Below are 21,369 nucleotides of genomic sequence, written 5' to 3'. Positions count from 1 at the left end.
GAAAGTGCTAGAAAAGCTAAAAGGTCTTAAAATTGATAAATCTCCTGGCCCCGATGGGCTACATCCTAGAGTTCTGAGGGAGGTGGCTGAGGAAATAGCGGAGGCATTGGTTGAGATCTTTCAAAAGTCACTGGAGTCAGGGAAAGTCCCGGATGATTGGAAGATCGCTGTTGTAAACCCCTTGTTCAAGAAAGGCTCAAGACAAAAGATGGAAAATTATAGGCCAATTAGCCTAACATCGGTTGTTGGTAAAATTCTAGAATCCATCATTAAGGATGAGGTTTCTAAATTCTTGGAAAAGCAGGGTCGGATTAGAACAAGTCAACATGGATTTAGTAAGGGGAGGTCGTGCCTGACAAACCTGTTGGAATTCTTTGAAGAGGTGAAAAGTAGGTTACACCAGGGAAACCCAGTGGATGTGGTCTATCTAAACTTCCAAAAGGCCTTTGATAAGGTGCCACACGGGAGGCTGCTGAGCAAGGTGAGGGCCCATGGTGTTCGAGGTGAGCTACTGGCATGGGTTGAGGATTGGCTGTCTGACAGAAGGCAGAGAGTTGGGATAAAAGGTTCTTTTTCGGAATGGCAGCCAGTGACAAGCGGTGTCCCGCAGGGTTCAGTGTTGGGGCCGCATCTGTTCACATTATATATTAATGATCTGGATGAAGGGACTGGGGGCATTCTAGCGAAGTTTGCCGATGATACAAAGTTAGGTGATACAGGCAGGTCTTACTGAGGAAGTGGGGAGGCTGCAGAAGGATCTAGACAGTTTGGGAGAGTGGTCTAGGAAATGGCTGATAGAATTCAATGTGAGAAATGTGAGGTCTTGCACTTTGGAAAAAGGAATACAAGCATGGACTACTTTCTAAATGGTGAGAAAATTCGTAAAGCCAAAGTACAAAGGGATCTGGGAGTGCTAGTCGAGGATTCTCTAAAGGTAAATATGCAGGTTAAGTCCGTGATTAAGAAAGTGAATGCAATGTTGTCATTTATCTCAAGAGGGTTGGAATATAAAAGCACCGTTGTGCTACTGAGACTTTATAAAGCTCTGGTTAGGCCCCATTTGGAGTACTGTGTCCAGTTCTGGTCCCCACACTTCAGGAAGGACATACTGGCACTGGAGCGTGTCCAGCGGAGATTCACATGGATGATCCCTGGAATGGTAGGTCTAACATACGAGGAACGGCTGAGGATCCTGGGATTGTATTCATTGGAGTTTATAAGATTAAGGGGCGATCTAATAGAAACTTACAAGATAATACATGGCTTGGAAAGGGTGGACGCTAGGAAATTGTTTCCGTTAGGTGAGGAGACTAGGACCCGTGGACACAGCCTTAGAATTAGAGGGGGTAAATTCAGAACAGAAATGCGGAGACATTTCTTCAGCCAGAGAGTGGTGGGCCTGTGGAATTCATTGCTGCAGAGTGCAGTGGAGGCCGGGACGCTAAATGTCTTCAAGGCAGAGATTGATAAATTCTTGATGTCACAAGGAATCAAGGGCTACGGGGAGAATGCGGGTAAGTGGAGTTGAAATGCCCATCAGCCATGATTGATTGGCGGAGTGGACTCGATGGGCTGAATGGCCTTACTCCACTCCTATGTCTTATGGTCTTAAAGTAATTGATTTGCACCAGTCAATTCAGGGAGGAGGCCATCATCACTGAGATCATTTCATTCATCACCTGATGTTCACACATAAATTTCTAGTGGGGTGACATCAATGATCAGAAACGTTAACACAAATTAATTTCATTCTGAAGTGGGAGATGGCACGGGGCAGGGTGACACTAGGCACATGGACACACAAGATGGCCACTGAGCCATAAGTTGGCCACTTGACACACAATATGAAGAGAGACAGCAGATCAAACACAGACACTGTCCGGGGCCACGAGAATGCCAGCACAATGCACTCACAACCTAGTTGATTAATTTAAGGCAGATGGGGGAGAGAATACATGACTAGCATATACTACATGCTGAAGTGTGTGGGTGCAGCCAACACCTTTGATAGAAATGTTAACAGTCTGGTACGGACTCAATACAGAGTGATAATAGATTTTTTTTAGAGTTACATTGCCGAAGCGCAACCCACCCATACCCCTACATTTACCCCTTACCCAACACTACGGGCAATTTAGCATGGCCAATTCACCTGACCTGCACATCTTTGGACTGTGGGAGGAAACCGGAGCACCCGGAGGAAACCAACGCAGACACAGGAAGAACGTGCAAACTCCACACAGATAATCACCCGAGGCGGGAATTGAACCCGGGTCTCTGGCGCTGTGAGGCAGCAGTAATTGTCCCTTTCAGGAAGAGCGATTAACACCCATTATTATAGCAATGGACTTCCTGTGCAGATATTGAAACTGACAATGCCTGTGCTGAATCTGACAACAACCGTGGTGAAAATAACAAAGGCTGTCCTGGAACTGACAATGATTGCATCGAAACTATTAACGATTCTGCAAAGTTTACAATAAACTAACCATATTACAGAGACAATAACCTCATCACTGACCTATATCACAAAATGTACAAAAGTATCTTGACATGTGCTCCGGGTTGAGAGAGGACTCACAGCTTGACCACTGTGCTGTTGGTGTTTGTTCTCTCCCCGGAGCTCCAGTATTTCCTTGTACAATAAACTCTGACATTGAACCCCAACTCTGACTCCGAGGCGGGTGATTTTCCCCACAACAACTGGCGCTGCGAGCAGGGTTTGCATGTGGCTTGGTCGAAGGCCATGATCGGGGGGGCTGGGGTAAGAACCAATTTGTACCTGCAAACAGGAAGAGTCAGACTGGGCCAAAGACAGTTGAAAAGGTATACCGATTGTAATGTCTAACTTGCTACAGTACTGAGGTAAAAAAAATTAAGTGTATGTCAGTGGAGAGTAAGTGTTAACTATATTAACTGTTGTAAGAACCTGTTGCTTGTGCTGAAACAGCCAGAGGACACGGTAGCGCCTGTCTCAAAAACCCTGCCCTAAACTGGTTGTTAAAAGGGGTAGCTCCCCCATGTGAAGGTTGGGATTTGAAGTGGGAATTGAGGTGCCAAGTGCACTAGGAGTTGTGAAGCACAAGTGGCAAAGTCAGGTAACATTGGACTCTGTAGGGGCAGACAACGCAGCGTCCAGTTAGAATTTAAGGTAAAAGTTGGGTGCTGTTTGTACTTGTAATTTCCAATGTGGTGAGGAAGAGGAGCTGATCACTCTGACCAAGAGCCAAACCTCAGTGCAGCGCACGTTACCAAAATGGGCAGCATGGACACTGAGTGTCTGTAATACCCTGTCAGTCTGTAGTAGAACAACAGAGCTTGAATAGTGGCTGTGGCTGGGAGGGTAAAGAATCCACTGGTAGAGAGCACACCGGGTTTGAAGTAGGTTTCTGGGCCAATCGGGAGATGTTGGGTCAGTAGAGGTGACCGGGAGGGTAGAGGAGTTCCGGTAGACAGCACACCCTTTTGAGCCAGCATTCCCAGCCAACCGGTAGGTACTGACTAGTAGTGGTGGCTGGGTGGGTAGAGACGGCCCACCAGTAGAGCACACCTTGCTAGGAGGCCACTACGGCCATATGGACGGTACCAGGACAGTATTATTGGCCGGGGATAGAGGAATTCCCCACTGGTTAGGATCACTTTACTGTTGTGGATATCTGGGGGTACACAATCTGCTAAATGGCAGATCAAAGTTTTAAGGGGGATAATGCAGGTTCCCTTATTGAGAAATATAAGGCAGACAGACAAGGGTTGTTAGAGCAAATGAAGAAGTGGTTGGGATCCATCCCAGACATTAGCACAACAGACTAGATAGATAAACAGAAACGGAATAAAACTAAAAAGATAGGGTTGGTGTTAGTTTACCAATTAGCAGGCCTACTTGAACAAGTGAGTGCCTCCACGAGTCGGTGGAGAAAGGACCAGGAACAAGTTAAAGAGCTGGAGGACAGAAAACAAGAGTTAGAGCAGAGAACAATGTAAAATACTGCAGCCACTGCAAAGGAACAGGACATAAAAAGCAGTGTGTTAAGAAAAGCATGAGGCACCCCCAAACACCACCCGGAACACCACGGAACTGCAAGAGTCCCGAGGTCAGCAGAGTTGACAACCAGCTGCCCCCATTGGTGAGGGTAAGGGAGAGGGGAGAATTTACGTGCCTGCAGTAATAGGAGGGAGGAAATGTGAAATGCCAGTAGGCACAGGAGCGGCTGTATCCAACACAAACTTACCCTTACCCCACACAAATAAAATGATTCACTTAAAATAATTCAATGGGGTAGGAGGGCATAAAACATCAACTTACCTAAGCGAAACTGCCCTTGTAGAAATAAACAATATATATATCCCCATGAAATTCTATGTATGCCAAAGTAAAGAGGGCATCATAATGGGCAATGATCTCGTGAGAGAATATAATGTTCTAATTGATTGTACAAAAGGTAAATTGATTTGGCCCAGACAGGACGGTCGAAAGACCGAGATTGGGAAACTTACAAGTCACCTTGAAACTATTAAAGTGGCTAAAGCCACCAGTAGGGACTGGAATCTTGAAAAAGGGGGAATTTGGAGCCATCTGCGCCTCCATCCTTGGAGCATGGGCAGAAACAAAGTTATTACAGGTCTAGTTAACATAGACCCAATAAGGGTTCCCAGACTGAAGCATAAGCCCCACCGACAATACCCAATAAAACCCAAAACAGAAAAAGCAGTTGTGGAGATAGTGCAAGGACAAGTGAGACAGGGAATCCTGAAAGCAACCAGAAGTACAACTTACTCCCCGATGTGGCCAGTAATAAGGTCTGACGAGAGCTACAGGTTCTCCATTGATTACATAGGACTAAATAAGGTCACTCCCAAACTGCACCCCATTGCAGCAGTCCCCTCCACCATTCTAAATGGCTTGGCCCCGAACACAAGATTTTTACTGTTTTAGATATAGCCAGCGGATTCTGGTCTAACCTGTTACACCCTGAGTCCCAGAATAAATTCGCTTTTACTGTAAGGAACAGGCAGTACATGTGGACTCGCCTGTCATAAGGGTTCCACAACAGCCCCACTATTTTTCACAGGGTGATGAGAGACATTCTGAAGACAGTAAATTTACCAGAAGGTAAATCCCTTACTCCCAGACCCTCACGAATGGAAGCAGCACTGCCCTCTAATATGTAGATGATACCCTAATTGCCTCAGAGTCAGGACACCAGGAAGCTTTATGTCTGGTATTACAGGAATTGGCAACCGCAGGGTTAAAAGTTAGCCCCACAAAGGTACAAATTAGCAAAACACAAGTCTTATACCTGGGACACCTTATATCCCAGGGACTCAAAGAAATACCCAATGACTGCAAGAAGACAATCCAACAGATGCCATGACCTGCCATTCTCAGGGCAGTCAGGAAGGTCTTTGGGCTATTCAGCTACAGTCGGAGCTTTATACCCGAGTTCGCAAAATTGGCTGAACCGATCAACACTAAACATACCCCAGTAGAGATATTGAACACAAGGAAACTGAGGGCCGACTTCAATATGAGAAGGGCAAAGTGGGAGGCAGTTCTTTTACCCCCAAGTCAGTCTGTGGTAATAAAGAAGAAGAAGAAGAAAGTTTACAACCCAGGAACAGGCTCTTCGCCCCTCCAAGCTTAAGCCAATCCAAATGTACTGTCTAAACCTGTTGGTCAATTCCTAAGCATTTCTATCCCTCTGCTCCCCACCTACTCATGCATCTGTCCAGACGCATCTTAAATGAATCTACCACCTCTGCTGGCAACGCGTTCCAACCGCCCACCACCTTCTGTGTGAAGTACTTGTGGCGTGTATCCCCCTGAAACTTTCCACCTCTCACCTTGAAAGCATGACCTCTCATTATTGAATCTTTCACCCTGGGAAAAAGCTTGTCTCTATCCAGCCTGTCCATACTCTTCATGATTTTGTAAACCTCAATCAGGTCCCCCTCAATCTCCTTTTTTCTAGTGAAAATAAACCTAACCTACTCACCCTCTCTTCATAGCTAGCACCTTCCAAACCAGGCAACATCCTCGTAAATCTTCTCTGCACCCTCTCCAAAGCGTCCACATCTTTTTGGTAATGTGGCGACCAGAACTGTACACAGTATTCTAAATGCTGCCGAACCAATGTCTTGTACAATTTTAACATGACTTGCCAGCTCTTATATTCAATACTTTGTCCAATGAAGGCATGCCTTCTTGACCACTCTATCCACCTGTGTAGGGTACAATGGACCTGCACTCCAGATCTCTCTGCCCATCAACTTTTCCGAAGACTCTTCCATTCATTGTATAATTCACCCTAGAATTAGTCTTGCATAAATGCATCACCTCACATTTGTCTAGATTGAAAGCCATCTGCCATTTTTCTGCCCAACTCTCCAGTCTATCTATATCCTCCTGTATTCTCTGACAGTCCCTTATGCTTTCTGCTACTCCACCAATCTTTGCTGATCATACCAACAGTGCCCTCTTCTAGATCATTTATGTATATTACAAACAACAGTGGCCCCAATACTGACCCCTGTGGAACACCACTGGTCACCTTTCTCCATTTCGAGAAACTCCCTTCAACTACCACTCTCTGTCTCCTGTTGCTCAACCAGTTCTTTATCCACCTAGCTAGCACACCCTGCATACCATGTGACTTCACTAACAGGGTAATAGTTAGGGATACGAGAGAAAACCCAGCTGAGGGAATTCTAGATACAGGGGAACTGCACACCTGTGGGGATATAGATGGAGATGAAGACAGGGGGAGAGTAAAGGATACCCCGCTAGACACCACCGAGGAGACCCTCTTCGTGGACAAGTCACGAAAATATGTAGCAGGGTCGCCCAAACAGGATAGGCTCTGGTAAATGATAAATTGAAACAGTTATGTCCAGAAGGATTAATGGAAGTCAGTCTGCAAAGGTAGCAGAATTGGTAGCACGCACCAAAGCACTGGAATTAGCAAAAGGAAAAATCGTGAACATATACACAGACAGTCACTATGCCTTCGGTGTAGTCCATGAGTACATGGTGGCAAGAGGTGGATAAGGGTTCACCACCACGCGGGGGGGGGGGGGGGGGGCAGGGGTGGCGGCAAAGCCCCTATCAGAAACCAATTAAGAATTCAGGAACTGTTGCATGCCAGTGAACAGTCAAAAGAAGCTGCAGTGATAAAAATAAAAGCCCGTCAAAAGGAGCCAGCAAAAGAGAGTCCAGGTTGGCTAAAATTCAAAGGAAACCAGGCAGCAGCCTGAGCAGCTCAGGAAGCCCTCAAACAACAAGCCATTGACGAGGCAGCAATAGCCACTATTGAATTACCAAAAGATGCTATCCAAATTCAGCAGCTACATGAGGACACCCCACAGGAAGAGACAGCAATGGAGTCTGTAGGGAGTATTCACAGGGGAGAATGGTGTCTCGAGTCGAGCAGACAAGGTGGTAGCACCAGCATGTATACAGGGCACATTGCTTGAACTGCACCACGGGCTCTCCCATACAGGGAGAGAGGCGATGATAGCAAGCCTAGGGAGAGAAGGGGATGGGAAGAGACATGGCCAAGTACTGCTGCAGATGCATGGTTTGTGCACAACATAACCCAGAGAGACCCACAAAAGTTAAAACAGGACACCAGTGCAGAGCTAGGGGACCCTGGGAACCCCTTGTCATAGATTTTACACGGCCTTCCCGTGGGAAAACGTACCGCCTGGTCATCATAGATCAATTCACCCGGTGGGTAGAAGCATTCCTGACCAAAAGCTGCACTGTGACCACTCTAGCCAGAATATTAGTGGAGGAGGTAATCCCGAGGTGGGGGTGGTACCCCTCCAGATCAACTCCAACCAAGGGACATATTTTACAGGCAAGGTCATGAAGACTGTCTGCCAATTACTCGGCATTAAACAAACATTTTGCATTCCCTATCACCCGCAGAGCTCAGGGACGATAGAGAGAATGGATAGAACGCTAAAAAATACTTTAGCTAAGGCTATGCAAACTTCAGGCAGAACATGGGCTGAAGTGCTGCCAGCCAGACTAATGAAATTAAGAGCAACTGGGCTAAAACCATGTGAATTAATGACCGAGCAAGCAATGCAACTGCCAGAGACAATAATCACAGGTGGCACCGATGTGGATCCACTAAAAGACAAAATTCATCAGTATGTGATAAAATTAAGCACCCAATTGGAAGGGATACTGAAATCTGAAATTGACAAACAGGTCAAAAAGGACAAGTCAGGGGAACTCAAAATCTTCCCTGAGGAACCAGCAGCAGGAAGCCGCGTCCTTGCGCGAGCACTGCCCGACAAACCAGGCTTTGCCACAAAATGGAATGGGCCATATGACATGGTAATAAGTGGGGACACCTGCACCTGCATAGATATGAAAGGAAAAGGCACATGGAAGCACTGACCCAACTAAAACCGTTTAAAGACTCCGGTGACCGAACTAATGTCATTGACCATTCCCCAGGTATAGACAGAAATGGCGGACAAAAGGGTCATCCCGGGAGGCAGTACCAAAAACACAACAGAACAAACCACACAGAAGCACGACTGCACCTCCTGACAAAAACAAAGACTTTGACTGATAACTTTATTTAACTGCAAAATGTATATACCTGTATATATTTCACTGTGTTTAAGTATCACGACTGTCAGGAGCATGTCAAGATTTGAAGATAACCTCTTCAACAAAACCCACCTAAATTTACACGGAAACCGAACTGCCTGCTACCCACCGGTGCGATTAGTAGAATCCTATTTGTGGCCACCCCGGTGTGGACCCCTCATGACCAGTATATACACCTCGGGAGCGCCGTGTAGGGGGCAGATAGGGAAATACAAGCAGGGACTCCAGGGTAGGTGTGTACAACTGGGCATGACCAATGGCCCATGCGGCCGGGTCCCCCAGCCTAGGGAGGGGAAACCCATTTAATTAACCATTCTGTTTCACAGGGCAGGAATGGGGATGCGTATATGCCCTGGTTCCCAAAAATGACTTATGCATCCAGAGACAGTGCATGTTTTGGCACTGTACAGTCATCAGGGAACAGTTTACCTGCACCTGCAGTGAGCAGGCATGCTTGAATGTGACTGCAGGCAGACAATTCATATGTGGGCAGTGCAACAGCACCCATGTCAGCTCCACCACATGGACATGCCTGTTTGATACTTATCAGCTGAGGTGGGGAGGGGGGGGGGGGGGGGGGGGGGAAGGGGGGGGGAGGTGCACCCGAGGGATCAGGGGCGACATGGATGAACAGACAGACGGAAGGACAGGACAATGTATGTTATCGAGCAGCAGTTTTTCTATTTAAGTGCACTTATGCGACAGACACTCCAGACCTCCCAAACCTATTTGCAGTCGAGACAATTGCACCCGTCACTGTACCATGCCCCAGAGGGGGACATGTTCGGTGAAGGATACCAGTTCCATCAGTCAGGAGTTCTGTGCTGACTGGCAGATCCCCACCATTTTGAGATCATCATTGGGATATGGATTCTTTGGATCTCTATATTTGGAGGAAGGGAGAGAGCATAGCCGAGGTCGTCAGCGCTAAAAACCAAAATTACCTTGTATGTGGCCTGACTATCTTAGGCAATAATACCTTAAAAGCTCTGGAAGCAATTAATACAGAGTTGGCTGAACTCAGACTCTACGCACAGCAGACACGTGGTGGATTATCAATTCGCAAAGCAAGGGGGAGTTTGTACAATTATTGGTGACAAATTGTATCACCCACATTATTGATGCCTCCGAGAACATTACAGAAGTCATCAAGCCACCTGAGACTAGCTTGATAATTTGCGACAGAGAGCCACAATTACAGACAGCTGGCTAAATTGGTTGATAGGTAAATCTTGGGGACCCTATTTGGCACACGGGATAGTTCTTCCCATTGTACTCATGCTGGTATTCTGTGTGGACGTCAGGTGTTTAAAGCTCTGCTGTAAGGCGCTACCGATGAGAACTGTACCAGCAGCGAGTGTCACCATGGAAGAGCCCCCAATGAAATTAGCACTCCATGATACCCCTCAGGAGGAGGCGCTCCTAGAGATGACCTACCTCTATATGTAAATTGGGTGATCTGCGGGAGTTCTCCGAAGTTGCCTCCTTGAGCACAAAGTGGGGAGAGAAGTTGGAGATGGCACGGGGCAGAGTGACACTAGGTACATGGACACACAAGATGACCACTGAGCCATAAGCTGGCCACTTCACACACAAGATGGCCACCAGACCACACTATGGAGAGACAGAGCAGAGCAAACACAGACACTGTCTGGGGCAACCAGATTGCCAGCACAATGCACTCACAACCTAGTTGATTAGTTTAAGGAGGGTGGGGGACAGAATACTGCCCGCCGAAGTGTCTGGGTCTACACTTTGATAGAAATGCTAACAGTCTGATATGGGCTCAATACCGAGTGATAATAGCCAGGGCTACAGTAATTGTCCTTCTCAGGAAGAGTGATTAGCGCTCATTACTATAGCAATGGACTTCTGCATAGACATTGAAACTGACAATGTCTGTACTGAAACTGACAACGACCACACTGAAATTAACATAGGCTGCGCTGGAACTGACAATGACTGCACCGAAATTATTAGCGATTCTGCAAAGTTTACAATAAACAAACCATGTTACAATAAACAAACCATGAGATAATAACCTCATCACTGACCTATTATACCATAAAATGTATAAAAGTATCTTGACATGTGCTCTGGGTTGAGAGAAGACCTCTGGTATTTCCTTGTACAATAAACTCTTGTCATTGAACCCCAGCTCTGACTCAGAGGCTGGTAATTTTCCCCGCAACAATTCCAACCATTTATTTTCAGATTAGAATCAGTTAGGACCCAGAGCTGTTATGCACTGGCAACTCCAGCATTCTCTTTAGTATAAGTTTTGTTTGCTAATGCCAGTAAGAAATTTGACATGCCACTTCCAAATACTGATAATTGGGATTTGCAGTAAACCTTACTGAAACATTGGAAAGGAATGATTTCTGCTTATTAAATGTAGTAGCTGAGATCCTAAGGAATTGTTTAAAAATAGCTTCAAGCAAAGAACAGTATGTTTCTATTGTGGCATAGAGCAGTGGTACTTTTTTTGTTTTTGTAATGGTGTAGACAGTGAACTCCTGCTCCAAGAATGATCAAACAGTTAGGCAACACATGTTCCACATGCTGAGCATGAATAAAAGGGAGATATAAAGAGGGTAGGTGGAAAAAAGACTGAAGCAATTTCTCTCTTAGCAAGCAGATTCAGAGCACAATAATGCAAGACTAGGGAAAATCAATAAATTTATAATTATTCCAAATGAATTCCTGTTTCAAGGAGGCTCTTAAACATGGAGAGAGATGTTGGAAGTTGGAGAATGTGAGAGGAAATCAAGAGTGCAGGATCATGATGGTCAAAAGCTCTTTCATGACTAACAGAGACTAAGGTATGGGAGAAATACATGGTATGCCACTATTTCAAGAGCAGTAAGCTTAAAATTGCTGAGGCAGAATGTATCATGTCAGTACAAATATTTTGAAATAATTAACTTGGGGAGACATGAAGTCAATGGACACCATTAAAAGGTTAATAGATAATGAGGACTTGGAATGGAATAATGTGCAGACTCTTTAAATAGTTGGAACTTAAGCAGGGCAACATTTGAGGGGTGATGGAGTGGGGTGTGAATGGGAGATAGAGCAGAAAAATGGGAGAGGGAATATTGAAGTAGTTCAGCCTGATAGTGAGAAAGGTATGAATCAGTGTTTCAACATCTGTACTGATGGGAGAAATGAAGACTTACATTAGGTGAAGCCTGATCCAAGCCTGGTTGGTAAAGGAAGAGAATTGGGATTGGGGCTGGTACATCAAAAGTGATCAGCACTGCAGAAACAGCAAGGAGTTGCCATATCAGCAAAATCTGACAAAGAAAGGATGTTCATCCAATGTTTTACAGAATGGAATTGGATTAAGTCCAAAGGAAGTCAGATCTATGACAAGTCCAACCTTCATCCTACAGGACTAACATTCCACAACTGAGTTAAGCTGTCATGTCTTAACTTCACTTGACTTGTCCTCACCTTGGTAAATATGACAACTAAATGACAAACTCCACTGATAAAATCTAACTCATACTGAACACTCTTCACCTAAATTACTGAATTTCTAAGTGAATCTAATTCACGACTCAATTGGTCTACGTCCCATTGCCTTCTGATGGTGCATCGCTTACTGATTTTTAAAAATTCAATCTCAGAGTGTCTGAAGGAGGATCACGGCACAGTGGTAGTATATCCTTACTTCTCAGCCAGGAGGCCTAGTTATAGTCATAGCTGCTTCAGAGTTGCATAATTAAAAACACTGAACAGGTAATTTAGAAAATATCTAGAGTACCTGAAAAAGCTTCAGGATCTTGAAACAACAGTGAAAGAACTGCAAGTCAGCATTTTGTTGGGCTTGGAGTGGATCCTACAGATAGTGGTGTTCCCATGTATCTGCTGCCCTTGACTTAATAAGTGGTAGAGACTGAGATATGGAAAGTGCTGCCAGAGCAACTGCATTGCATCTTATAGATGGTACACAAAGTGGCAATGGTGTGTTGGTTGTGAATATTCAAGATGATGGGGTGGGATGCTAATCAAGTAGGCTTTGTTCTGAATGGAGGCAAGCTTCAAATGTTGTTGGAGCTGCACTTAGAGGTAAGTGCAGAGTATTCTGCTACATTCCTGACTTGTGCTTTGCAGATGGCAGCCAAGTATTATGCATGAGCAGCTGGGGGGTGGGGGTATTGGTCACGCCCCTGTGATCTGCTCTGTACCTGCTGTACTAATGTGGCTGGTCCTGTCCAGTTCCAGATCAATGGTAACTCCCAGGATTTAGACAGTGGGGGGAATTCAGTGATGACAATGATATTGAATGTCGAGCAGCAATTGTTAGATTCTCCCTTGTTGGAGATGGTCATTGCCTGGCACAAATACTACTTCGTATGACACAATCTTTAAACAATGCACAAATATTTAATTTGATTTTAGCCAACTAAATGCCTTGATTAATCATATTTGTTGACCAAACTGCTATATTTTCTGAAGATATCTTGCTTGGAATCAATACTAATATTTGGCCTCAAATGCTTTAGTATCCGTGTGAATTATATACAACAGCTTAATTATTGAGAAAAAGAATACACTTGTATATTCAGAGCAACTGTACAAAGTACATGTTCTTGTTCACAATGGAATGTAACAACTGGGACTGAAAGGAAATAACAGATGAACACTTGATTCAATGTATGTAACTAGTTAAAAATGTGAGGTGATGCAAGATGACTCTTGTACCAAGTTGTTGAGGGGGGTATTATGGACCTCTCTTAAGGGATGTGGAAATCAGAATTAAGGTAAAAGATGGCCCAGTCACCATTGGCCCACTTTTGTCATTACTGTGTTGTAATTCTTTTATGACACTTTAATTGAACATTATAGGTTAAAGAAAGGTATTGATTGTGTTGGGAAAATTTAAGAAACTTCCATGCTGTCTTCACAGCTTTTGTCAAACATATAAAATATCTTGTTTAATATATTCTAGTTGACACATGCACACTTGTTGTTCATACCTTGTTAAGTCACAACAGAGGAACCAACTGTTAAGTATTGAGAATTTAAAACCTAGCTATTTTGACTTTAAAAACAGTCCTATACCCAGGAAACCCTAAAATGTACAGAACGCAGGGTAAAATTGCAAGGCTATAAAGAACAATCAAATTCTTAACCTAAATATCTTCAGTTATCACATACAGCCACTAGATATTTAGCGCTTACTTCCCAATTTGTTCAATAGCAAAAATGCAATGAACGTGATGCCTCACTGCAGTGAAAATGTTCCTCTTTGTATGTTGATGAAGTTGTACAAACAATTATAAATGCTACATGGTGAAAATGTGAGACCAAGTGCATTAACAGACTACTTTGAGTCAGCCGTAGGCAGAGCACTGGCTATGTTTTGCCTTTTTCACATTGTTAATACGAAGTACTCTAGAATGTAATTTTCTGTGGCATATCGAACACCAGTAGAAAACAATGAAAGAAAGAACTCCAAGAATGTATTTAAGTCTACTCCTTTGTGATAGGATTTTTTATAACTTATAGCACTTTACAGAATTCTATGTTCGAAGACTGACATCTTGGAAATGGTCTGCTGCCCACTTCTTGGGCCAGGATTAGCACACTGAAAGCCTCAATAATGAGAAAGAAAAGAAAACTAACTTACATGAGGTCCTTGATCTCTGTTCCAGTGTGTTAGTCGATTCCAGTTGAGATTGAGAATCAAATTTGTCATGTGCTCTCCCAGACCCGAGATGTACTTTGAGGCCAGGGAGGTGGAGATCTGCAGAAACTGATCAGCATAAAACAATGGCCCCACTGTTGTGTTCAGGCTGTTAAAAAATGCAGAATAAAATTAGTGAAAAATGGTAAATAAACAAAATACAACTCATGAGTATGTTATCCAGAAATGTTTTTATACAAAGTTTTATGTGTCTGTGTTCCAATTATTAAGCACATATATAACAATGAAAATAACTCAGTTTATACTGCTAAAGTGTTACATTTTTGCACATCTCTGTTTTTGATTATGTTGTAAATATAGATAGATGATCTCAGGTTAAACATGCACCTCAAGGACTGTAAGGACTTTTTTTTAAAAAATGTGTATATTATAGTCATAGAGATGTACAGCATGGAAACAGACCCTTCAGTCCAACCCGTCCATGCCAACGAGATATCCCAACCCAATCTAGTCCCACCTGCCAGCACCCGGCCCATATCCCTCCAAACCCTTCCTATTCATATACCCATCCGAATGCCTTTTAAATGTTGCAATTGTACTAGCCTCCACCACTTCCTCTGGCAGCTCATTCCATACACATACTACCTGATCAGGTCCAGTGGGGGAGCACTTCGGGACAGCGACCATAATTCTTTTAGTTTTAAAATAGTGATGGAAAAGGTTAGCCCAGATCTAAAAGTTGAAGTTCTAAATTGGAGGAAGGCCAATTTTGACGGTATTACACAGACTACACTCTGCATGAAAAACTTGCCCCTTAGGTCTCTTATATATCTTTCTCCTCTCACCCTAAACCTATGCCCTCTAGTTCGGGTCTCACCCACCTCAGGGAAAAGACTTTGTCTATTTATTTATCCTTGCCCCTCATAGTTTTATAAACCTCTATAAAGGTTTATAAAACTATTAGGCAAGAATTTTCAAAAGTTGATTGGGCACTGATGTTTGCATGTAAAGGGACGGTTGGAAAATGGGAAGCCTACAGAAATGAGATAACAAGAGTCCAGAGAAAGTATATTCCTGTTAGGGTGAAAGGAAAGGCTGGTAGGTATAGGAAATGTTGGATGACTAAAGAAATTGAGGGTTTGGTTAAGAAAAAGAAGGAAACATATGTCAGGTATAGACAGGATACATCAAGTGAATCCTTAAAAGAGTATAAAGACAGTAGGAGTATACTTAAGAGAGAAATCAGGAGGGCAAAAAGGGGACATGAGATAACTTTGGCATGTAGAGTTAATGAGAATCCGAAGGGTTTTTACAAATACATTAATGACAAAAGGGTAACTAGGGAGAGAATAGGGCTTCTCACAGATCAGAACGGTGGCCTTTGTGGGGAGCCGCAGAGATGGGGCAGATACTAAATGATTATTTTGCATCACTATTTACTGTGGAAAAGGACATGGAAGATATAGAATGTCTTGAAAGAAATTACAGAGGAAGAAGTGCTGGGTGTCCTGAAATGCATAAAAGTGGGTAAATCCCCAGGACCTGATCAGGTGTGCCCTAGAACTCTGTGGGAAGCTAGGGAAGTGATTGCTGGGCCTCTTGCTGAGATATTTGTAGCATCGATAGTCACAGGCGAGGTGCTGAAAGACTGCAGGTTGGCTAACGTGGTGCCACTGTTTTAGAAAGGTGATAAGAACAAGCCAGGGAACTATGGACCAGTGAGCCTGATGTCGGTGTTAGGCAAGTTGTTGGAGGTAATCCTGAGGGACAGGATGTGCATGTATTTAGAAAGGCAAGGACCAATTGGGGATAGTCAACATGGCTTTGTGTGTGGGAAATCATGTTTCTCAAACTTGATTGAGTTTTTTGAAGAAGTATCAAAGAGGATTGATGAGGGCAGAGTGGTAGTTATAATCTATATGGACTTCATTAAGGCGTTTGACATGGTTCCCCATGGGAGACTGGTTAGCAAGGTTAGATCTCATGGAATACAGGGAGAACTAGCCATTTAGATACAGAACTGGCTCAAAGGTAGAAGACAGAGGGTGGTGGTGGAGGGTTGTCTTTCAGACTGGACGCCTGTGACCAGTAATGTGCCACAAGGATCAGTGCTGGGTCCACTACGTTTTGTCATTTATATAAATGATTTGGATGTGAGCATAAGAGGTGTAGTTAGTAAGTTTGCTGATGACACCAAAATTGGAGGTGTGGACACCGTAGAAGGTTACCTCAAATTACAGCGGGATCTTGACCAGATGGACCAATGAGTGAGAAGTGGCAGATGGAGTTTAATCTAGATAAATGTGAAGTGCTATATTTTGGAAAAGCAAATCTTAGCAGGACTTACACACTTAATGGTAAGGTCCTTGGGAGTGTTGCTGAACAAAGAGACCTTGGAGTGCAGGTTCATAATTCCTTGAAAGTAGAGTCGCAGGTAGATAGGATAGTGAAGAAGCCGCTTGGTATGCTTTCCTTTATTGGTCAGAGTATTGAGTACAGGAGTTGGGAGGTCATGTTGCAGCTGTACAGGACATTGGTTTCGGCCATTGTTGGAATATTGTGTGCAATTCTGGTCTCCTTCCCATCAGAAAGATGTTGTGAAACTTAAAAGGGTTCAGGAAAGATTTACAAGGATATTGCCAGGGTTGGAGGAGTGGAGGTATAGGGAGAGTTTGAAGAGGCTGGGCTGTTTTCCCTGGAGCGTCGGAGACCGAGGTGTGACCTTATAGAGGTTTATAAAATCATGAGGGGCATGGATAGGATAAATAGACAAAGTATTTTCCTAGCGGGAGTCCAGAACTAGAGGACATAGGTTTAGGATGAGAGGGGAAAGATATAAAAGAGACCTAAGGGGCAACTTTTTCACTCAGAGGGTGGTGTGTGTATGGAATGAGCTGCCAGAGGAAGTGGTGGTGGCTAGTACAATTGCAACATTTAAAAGGCATCTGGATGGGTATGTGAATAGGAAGGGTTTCGAATGATATGGGACAGGTGCTGGCAGGTGGGACGAGATTGGGTTGGGATATCTGGTCGACATGGATGAATTGGACCGAAGGGTCTGCTTCACGTCTCTATGACTCTACCAAGAAATCACTAATGACATTAAGGTTAGTGGAACTCAACAAAATGCTAACTGCAATACCAAAGGCATGTAAAGTAGCTCTGCTTCTAATCAAATTGCTCCAATGCAGTTAGAACACTTGCATGTACTATCCATATATTACTCATAGAATCGACTAAGCAATAGAAGGACTCATCAATAATGCTTGGAACACTTACCATTAACTGGCTCCCCCTAAGCTTCAGTTCTGCCAGGACCACATAGCTCCAAACCTTCTACACTTTTTGATTGAAATTTAAATTTTATAAGTGAAGATTCTATAAAAATAAATACTAATGCTAATTACACTTACAGAACCAGACCATTTGATTTCCTCTGTACAATGATGCCAAAAGGTCTAGATGAAAATCTAACAGTATAGAGTTGAGTTGGAGCTTTATCAGTGACGTTAGGAACATCAATAGGAACCTCGTACTGTTTACGTCTTGGATCCTTAAGCTGCAGGCCAAAAACATAAGGTTTACTTAAGAGAGAAAGTTAACTTCCAAACGTATTTTACTTTAAGCATAACTGATGTTATTACTGACCTTGTATTTCTTTGTTACCAATAGATCAGGCTGTTTTAACCAATGATGTAAAATTTTACAATTCAGTCAGTCTTGGAAAATATGATAGCTGATGGATCAGATTTATTAGTAATGTCAAAATTTAAAAGTACTGTAAGCTTTCTATTCCAACTCTAATGATTAGGAGACATCCAACCATTTACAAGGAAAAGCTTACATTTATAATAAAAAAAATACAATTCAAAATAAATCAGCCTTAATTACTTCACAGGAGCTTATAAAATCAAGTAGAACATGGATCCAGAAAACAAAATTCATCTCCATATATTTTTATTTAGAGATCAATTAGCCTCAGATGACCAGTGGCTTAGTCAAAAGGATAGGTTTTAAGAAGTGGGCCAAAGGAAGAAAGTGAGGTAAACAGGTAGACGGGCAAAGGGAGGCTATTCCAAAGTTGATATATTGGCATCAGAAACTACTACCACCAATAGTAGGGTGATTAAAATCATAGATTCACAAGAGCGCAGAATTAGAAAAGCATAGATTTCTCTCAGGTTGTAAAATTACATTACAGGAAGGGGAGGTCACATTGGATTCAAATACAAGAATGAGAATTTTAAATTCTAATGGCATAGTGGTTCAATGGTTAGCACTGCTGTCTCACAGGGCCAGGGGCCCAGGCCTGATTCCACCTGCGGGCTACTGTCTGTGTTGAGTTTGCACATTCTCCCCTTGTCTGCGAGGGTCCTCTCTTGGTGCACCAGTTTCCTCCCACAGTCCAAAGGTGTGCAGGTTTGGTGGACTGGCAATGCTAAATTGGCCATAGTGTCCATGGATGTGTAGGTTAGGTGGATTAGCCATAGGAAACACAATGTTCTTGGGTAGGGGCTGGGTCTCAGCAGCAAGCTATCGGGGGGCGGGTGGATCTGGTGTGGACTTGATTGGCCGAATGGTCTGTCTCCATAACTGCAGGGACTGTATGAAAATCAAGACGTTATTTGGCCAAGAGCAGTGTTAGTCAATGAGTACAGGGTGATAAGAAATGTAACCTGGCACAATTTAAGAGGCTAACATTGGAGTTTTGGTTAACCTTACGTTTAGAGGGTAGAAAATGGGAGACCAGACATTTCAATGCACTCCTACATAAAGGCTGCAGAAAAGGAGTAAAGATAGGTGGTAATAGACAGTTTTAGTGATGGCACAAAAATAACGAGTTTTGAGAAGATTTGTAGCTCAGGTCGAGGTTCTGGATATATGTTTGCTCGTTAAGTTAGAAGGTTCGGTTTCAGGTGTTTCACCACCATACTAGGTAACGTCTTCAGTGAGCCTCTGAATGAAGTACTGGTGGTGTAACCCACTTTCTATTTCTATGTTTGGGTTTCCTTGGGTTGGTAATGTCATTTCCTGTTGTGACATCATTTCCTATGGTGATGTCATTTCCAGTTTTTTTCTCGAAATTCTCATGCATGTCTGTTTGGCTTGTCCTAGGATGGATTTGTTGACCCAGTTGAAGTGGTGTCCTTCCTCATATGTATGTAAGGATACTAGTGAGAGTGGGTCATGTTGTTTTGTGGCTAGTTTTCTGCCTGTTTGTCCAATGTAGTGTAGAGACACTCACGAGAATTCTTAGAAACATGGCATTCCAACCGGAACTCTATCAACAAACACATTGACTTGGATCCCAGTTACCATCCACTGAGAAAAAGATTTATCCATTAACTCACATTCCTTGCCTTTGATGAATAACATGTTTGTAAAAGGGCAAATACAGGCCCAAAGTAAGCAATAAGTTTACAATGTTTAAGAAACAAACAGTCACTGATAAAATGTGCACCTTTTGAGCATATGACACCTGGTCAATTTTAACCTTAGGCTCTTCAAGTACAGCATGGAAAGTTACTTCCAGAAACATGGGTGATTCACAAGTTTGAAAGCTCTTACAATTGGGGATGACACCCAATAAAGAGAAACACTGAAATTTGTTCTGAGTTCAAACAAAATTTAAACCCATTTGTATTACTTTACTAGACTTTAGTTGTGAAGGTTAAATATGTTCAACAGTACTTCCAATTTAATTGAGAATTTAGAGATTATTAATGGTTGTATCAGCACTTATCACACTGACTGTTTGGAGCTTCCATTATGAACTCAAAATTAGCTTTTCAATTACCATTACTTACAGTAAAATGAAGTCTGCCAGATGTCTCATACATTACATTCAACTGAAGTGTCATTATGTCATTTGGGAACAGTGTCATCTCACTGCGGCTCAGTGAGGCTGTGTAGCCAGTACTTGTTGGGGAAAGGTAATCCATGTGGTAAGAAGGATAGTTTGATGGCAAGAAACAGGGTGGAGAACCAGCTTTGGCTGCTGAATTCCAACAGCAGCCACGACTCTGACATTTGGTCATGTCAATCGCTTCATTGAAAGCACAATCAAATCTACTATTTGGATCAATATCACATTGGGAGTCACTGTGATGACTGTAATTGAATGGCAGCTGGTTCAGTATTTCTGAAGTCTCTGTTCTGTTTTTATCATGTGGGTATTGCCACAATAAATCTAGTTTAGACATCCTCATTTTAACATGCCGAGGAATCACTTGAGACTCGAGAGTAAAATAACTATGGTATGTAATTACAACAACTAAAATGACACTAAGAAGGATTGCTCCATTTTTAATAACATTAGTTGCAGGCATTCTTGGCTTTGTCACAGTTGGAAATCCTGCTAGCACCTTTCCTTCATTTCCTGGAGCAAGAGCACATTTTTCTGCTTTGTAATGTTGTAGGAACATGATGACGAGGCAGTTGATCTTGAAGTTGTGGTTCACTTTGTCCACCTAAAGGACAGAGTAGAAATGTTTAAAATAAAAAGTTAGTGTTCAAAACAGGGAACAATGTCATCTCATACTACAACTTAATGCTGATAAACAAGATACTTCACAATGGAATGGAATGTTCACAGAATGAAGTTGATGATTTTGGTAGGTCATGATTTCTTTGGGAGCTCAAATCTAAAAGTAAATTAAGTAGAGGGAAAATATGTCTAGGGGTGCTGAAACAAAGAGCAATACAAGTTATTAAACCCAAATTTTAGAAATCATTCCTAAGAAAACAAAATATGAAACTTATGGAGTATTGTTAACTTTATATAGAACTTAAGTGAAATTACACTTTGGAGAACAGACCTGAACATAGTGGTCCCGAGTATTAAAATGATTATTAAAGTACAGGAGAGTTTGTACAAAAGATTTCCAAGGATATTACCAAAATTAAGATGATGCAGTGATCAGGAAATATGCAAGCTGCAGCTTGTTTCCCTGCAGATTCTTCAAATTGAAGGATGTGAAAAATCACTATTACTTGTGGGCCTATCCAAAATAATAGGACATAAACAGAAGATAACCACTAACCAAATAAATTTCAGAAAAATACCAAAAACAGTAGAATGCATATC

At 42.9% G+C, this 21,369-nt stretch overlaps 1 protein-coding gene across 1 annotated transcript in view; it reads right to left on the bottom strand.

The window, feature by feature from the left end:
* LOC122562181 (lysosomal alpha-glucosidase-like) overlaps window positions 1-21,369 on the bottom strand; it is a 56,780-nt gene that overhangs the window by 33,965 nt on the left and 1,446 nt on the right. Inside the window, exons 2-4 of the mRNA XM_043714807.2 lie at window positions 20,090-20,752; window positions 17,696-17,841; window positions 14,265-14,430 (exon numbers count right to left, since the gene is read on the bottom strand). Of these exons, the coding sequence (XP_043570742.2) occupies window positions 14,265-14,430; window positions 17,696-17,841; window positions 20,090-20,707 (930 nt within the window). The 5' untranslated portion in view covers window positions 20,708-20,752. The remainder of the gene's footprint in view (window positions 1-14,264; window positions 14,431-17,695; window positions 17,842-20,089; window positions 20,753-21,369) is intronic.

The sequence above is a fragment of the Chiloscyllium plagiosum genome, unplaced genomic scaffold (genome assembly GCF_037043375.1).
Source record: "Chiloscyllium plagiosum isolate Xiang-an unplaced genomic scaffold, Cpla_swu_hap1 HiC_scaffold_25, whole genome shotgun sequence".
NCBI lineage: Eukaryota > Metazoa > Chordata > Chondrichthyes > Orectolobiformes > Hemiscylliidae > Chiloscyllium > Chiloscyllium plagiosum.
Note: the sequence above shows the minus strand (reverse complement) of the source record. Positions and strands in the feature narration are given on the sequence as shown.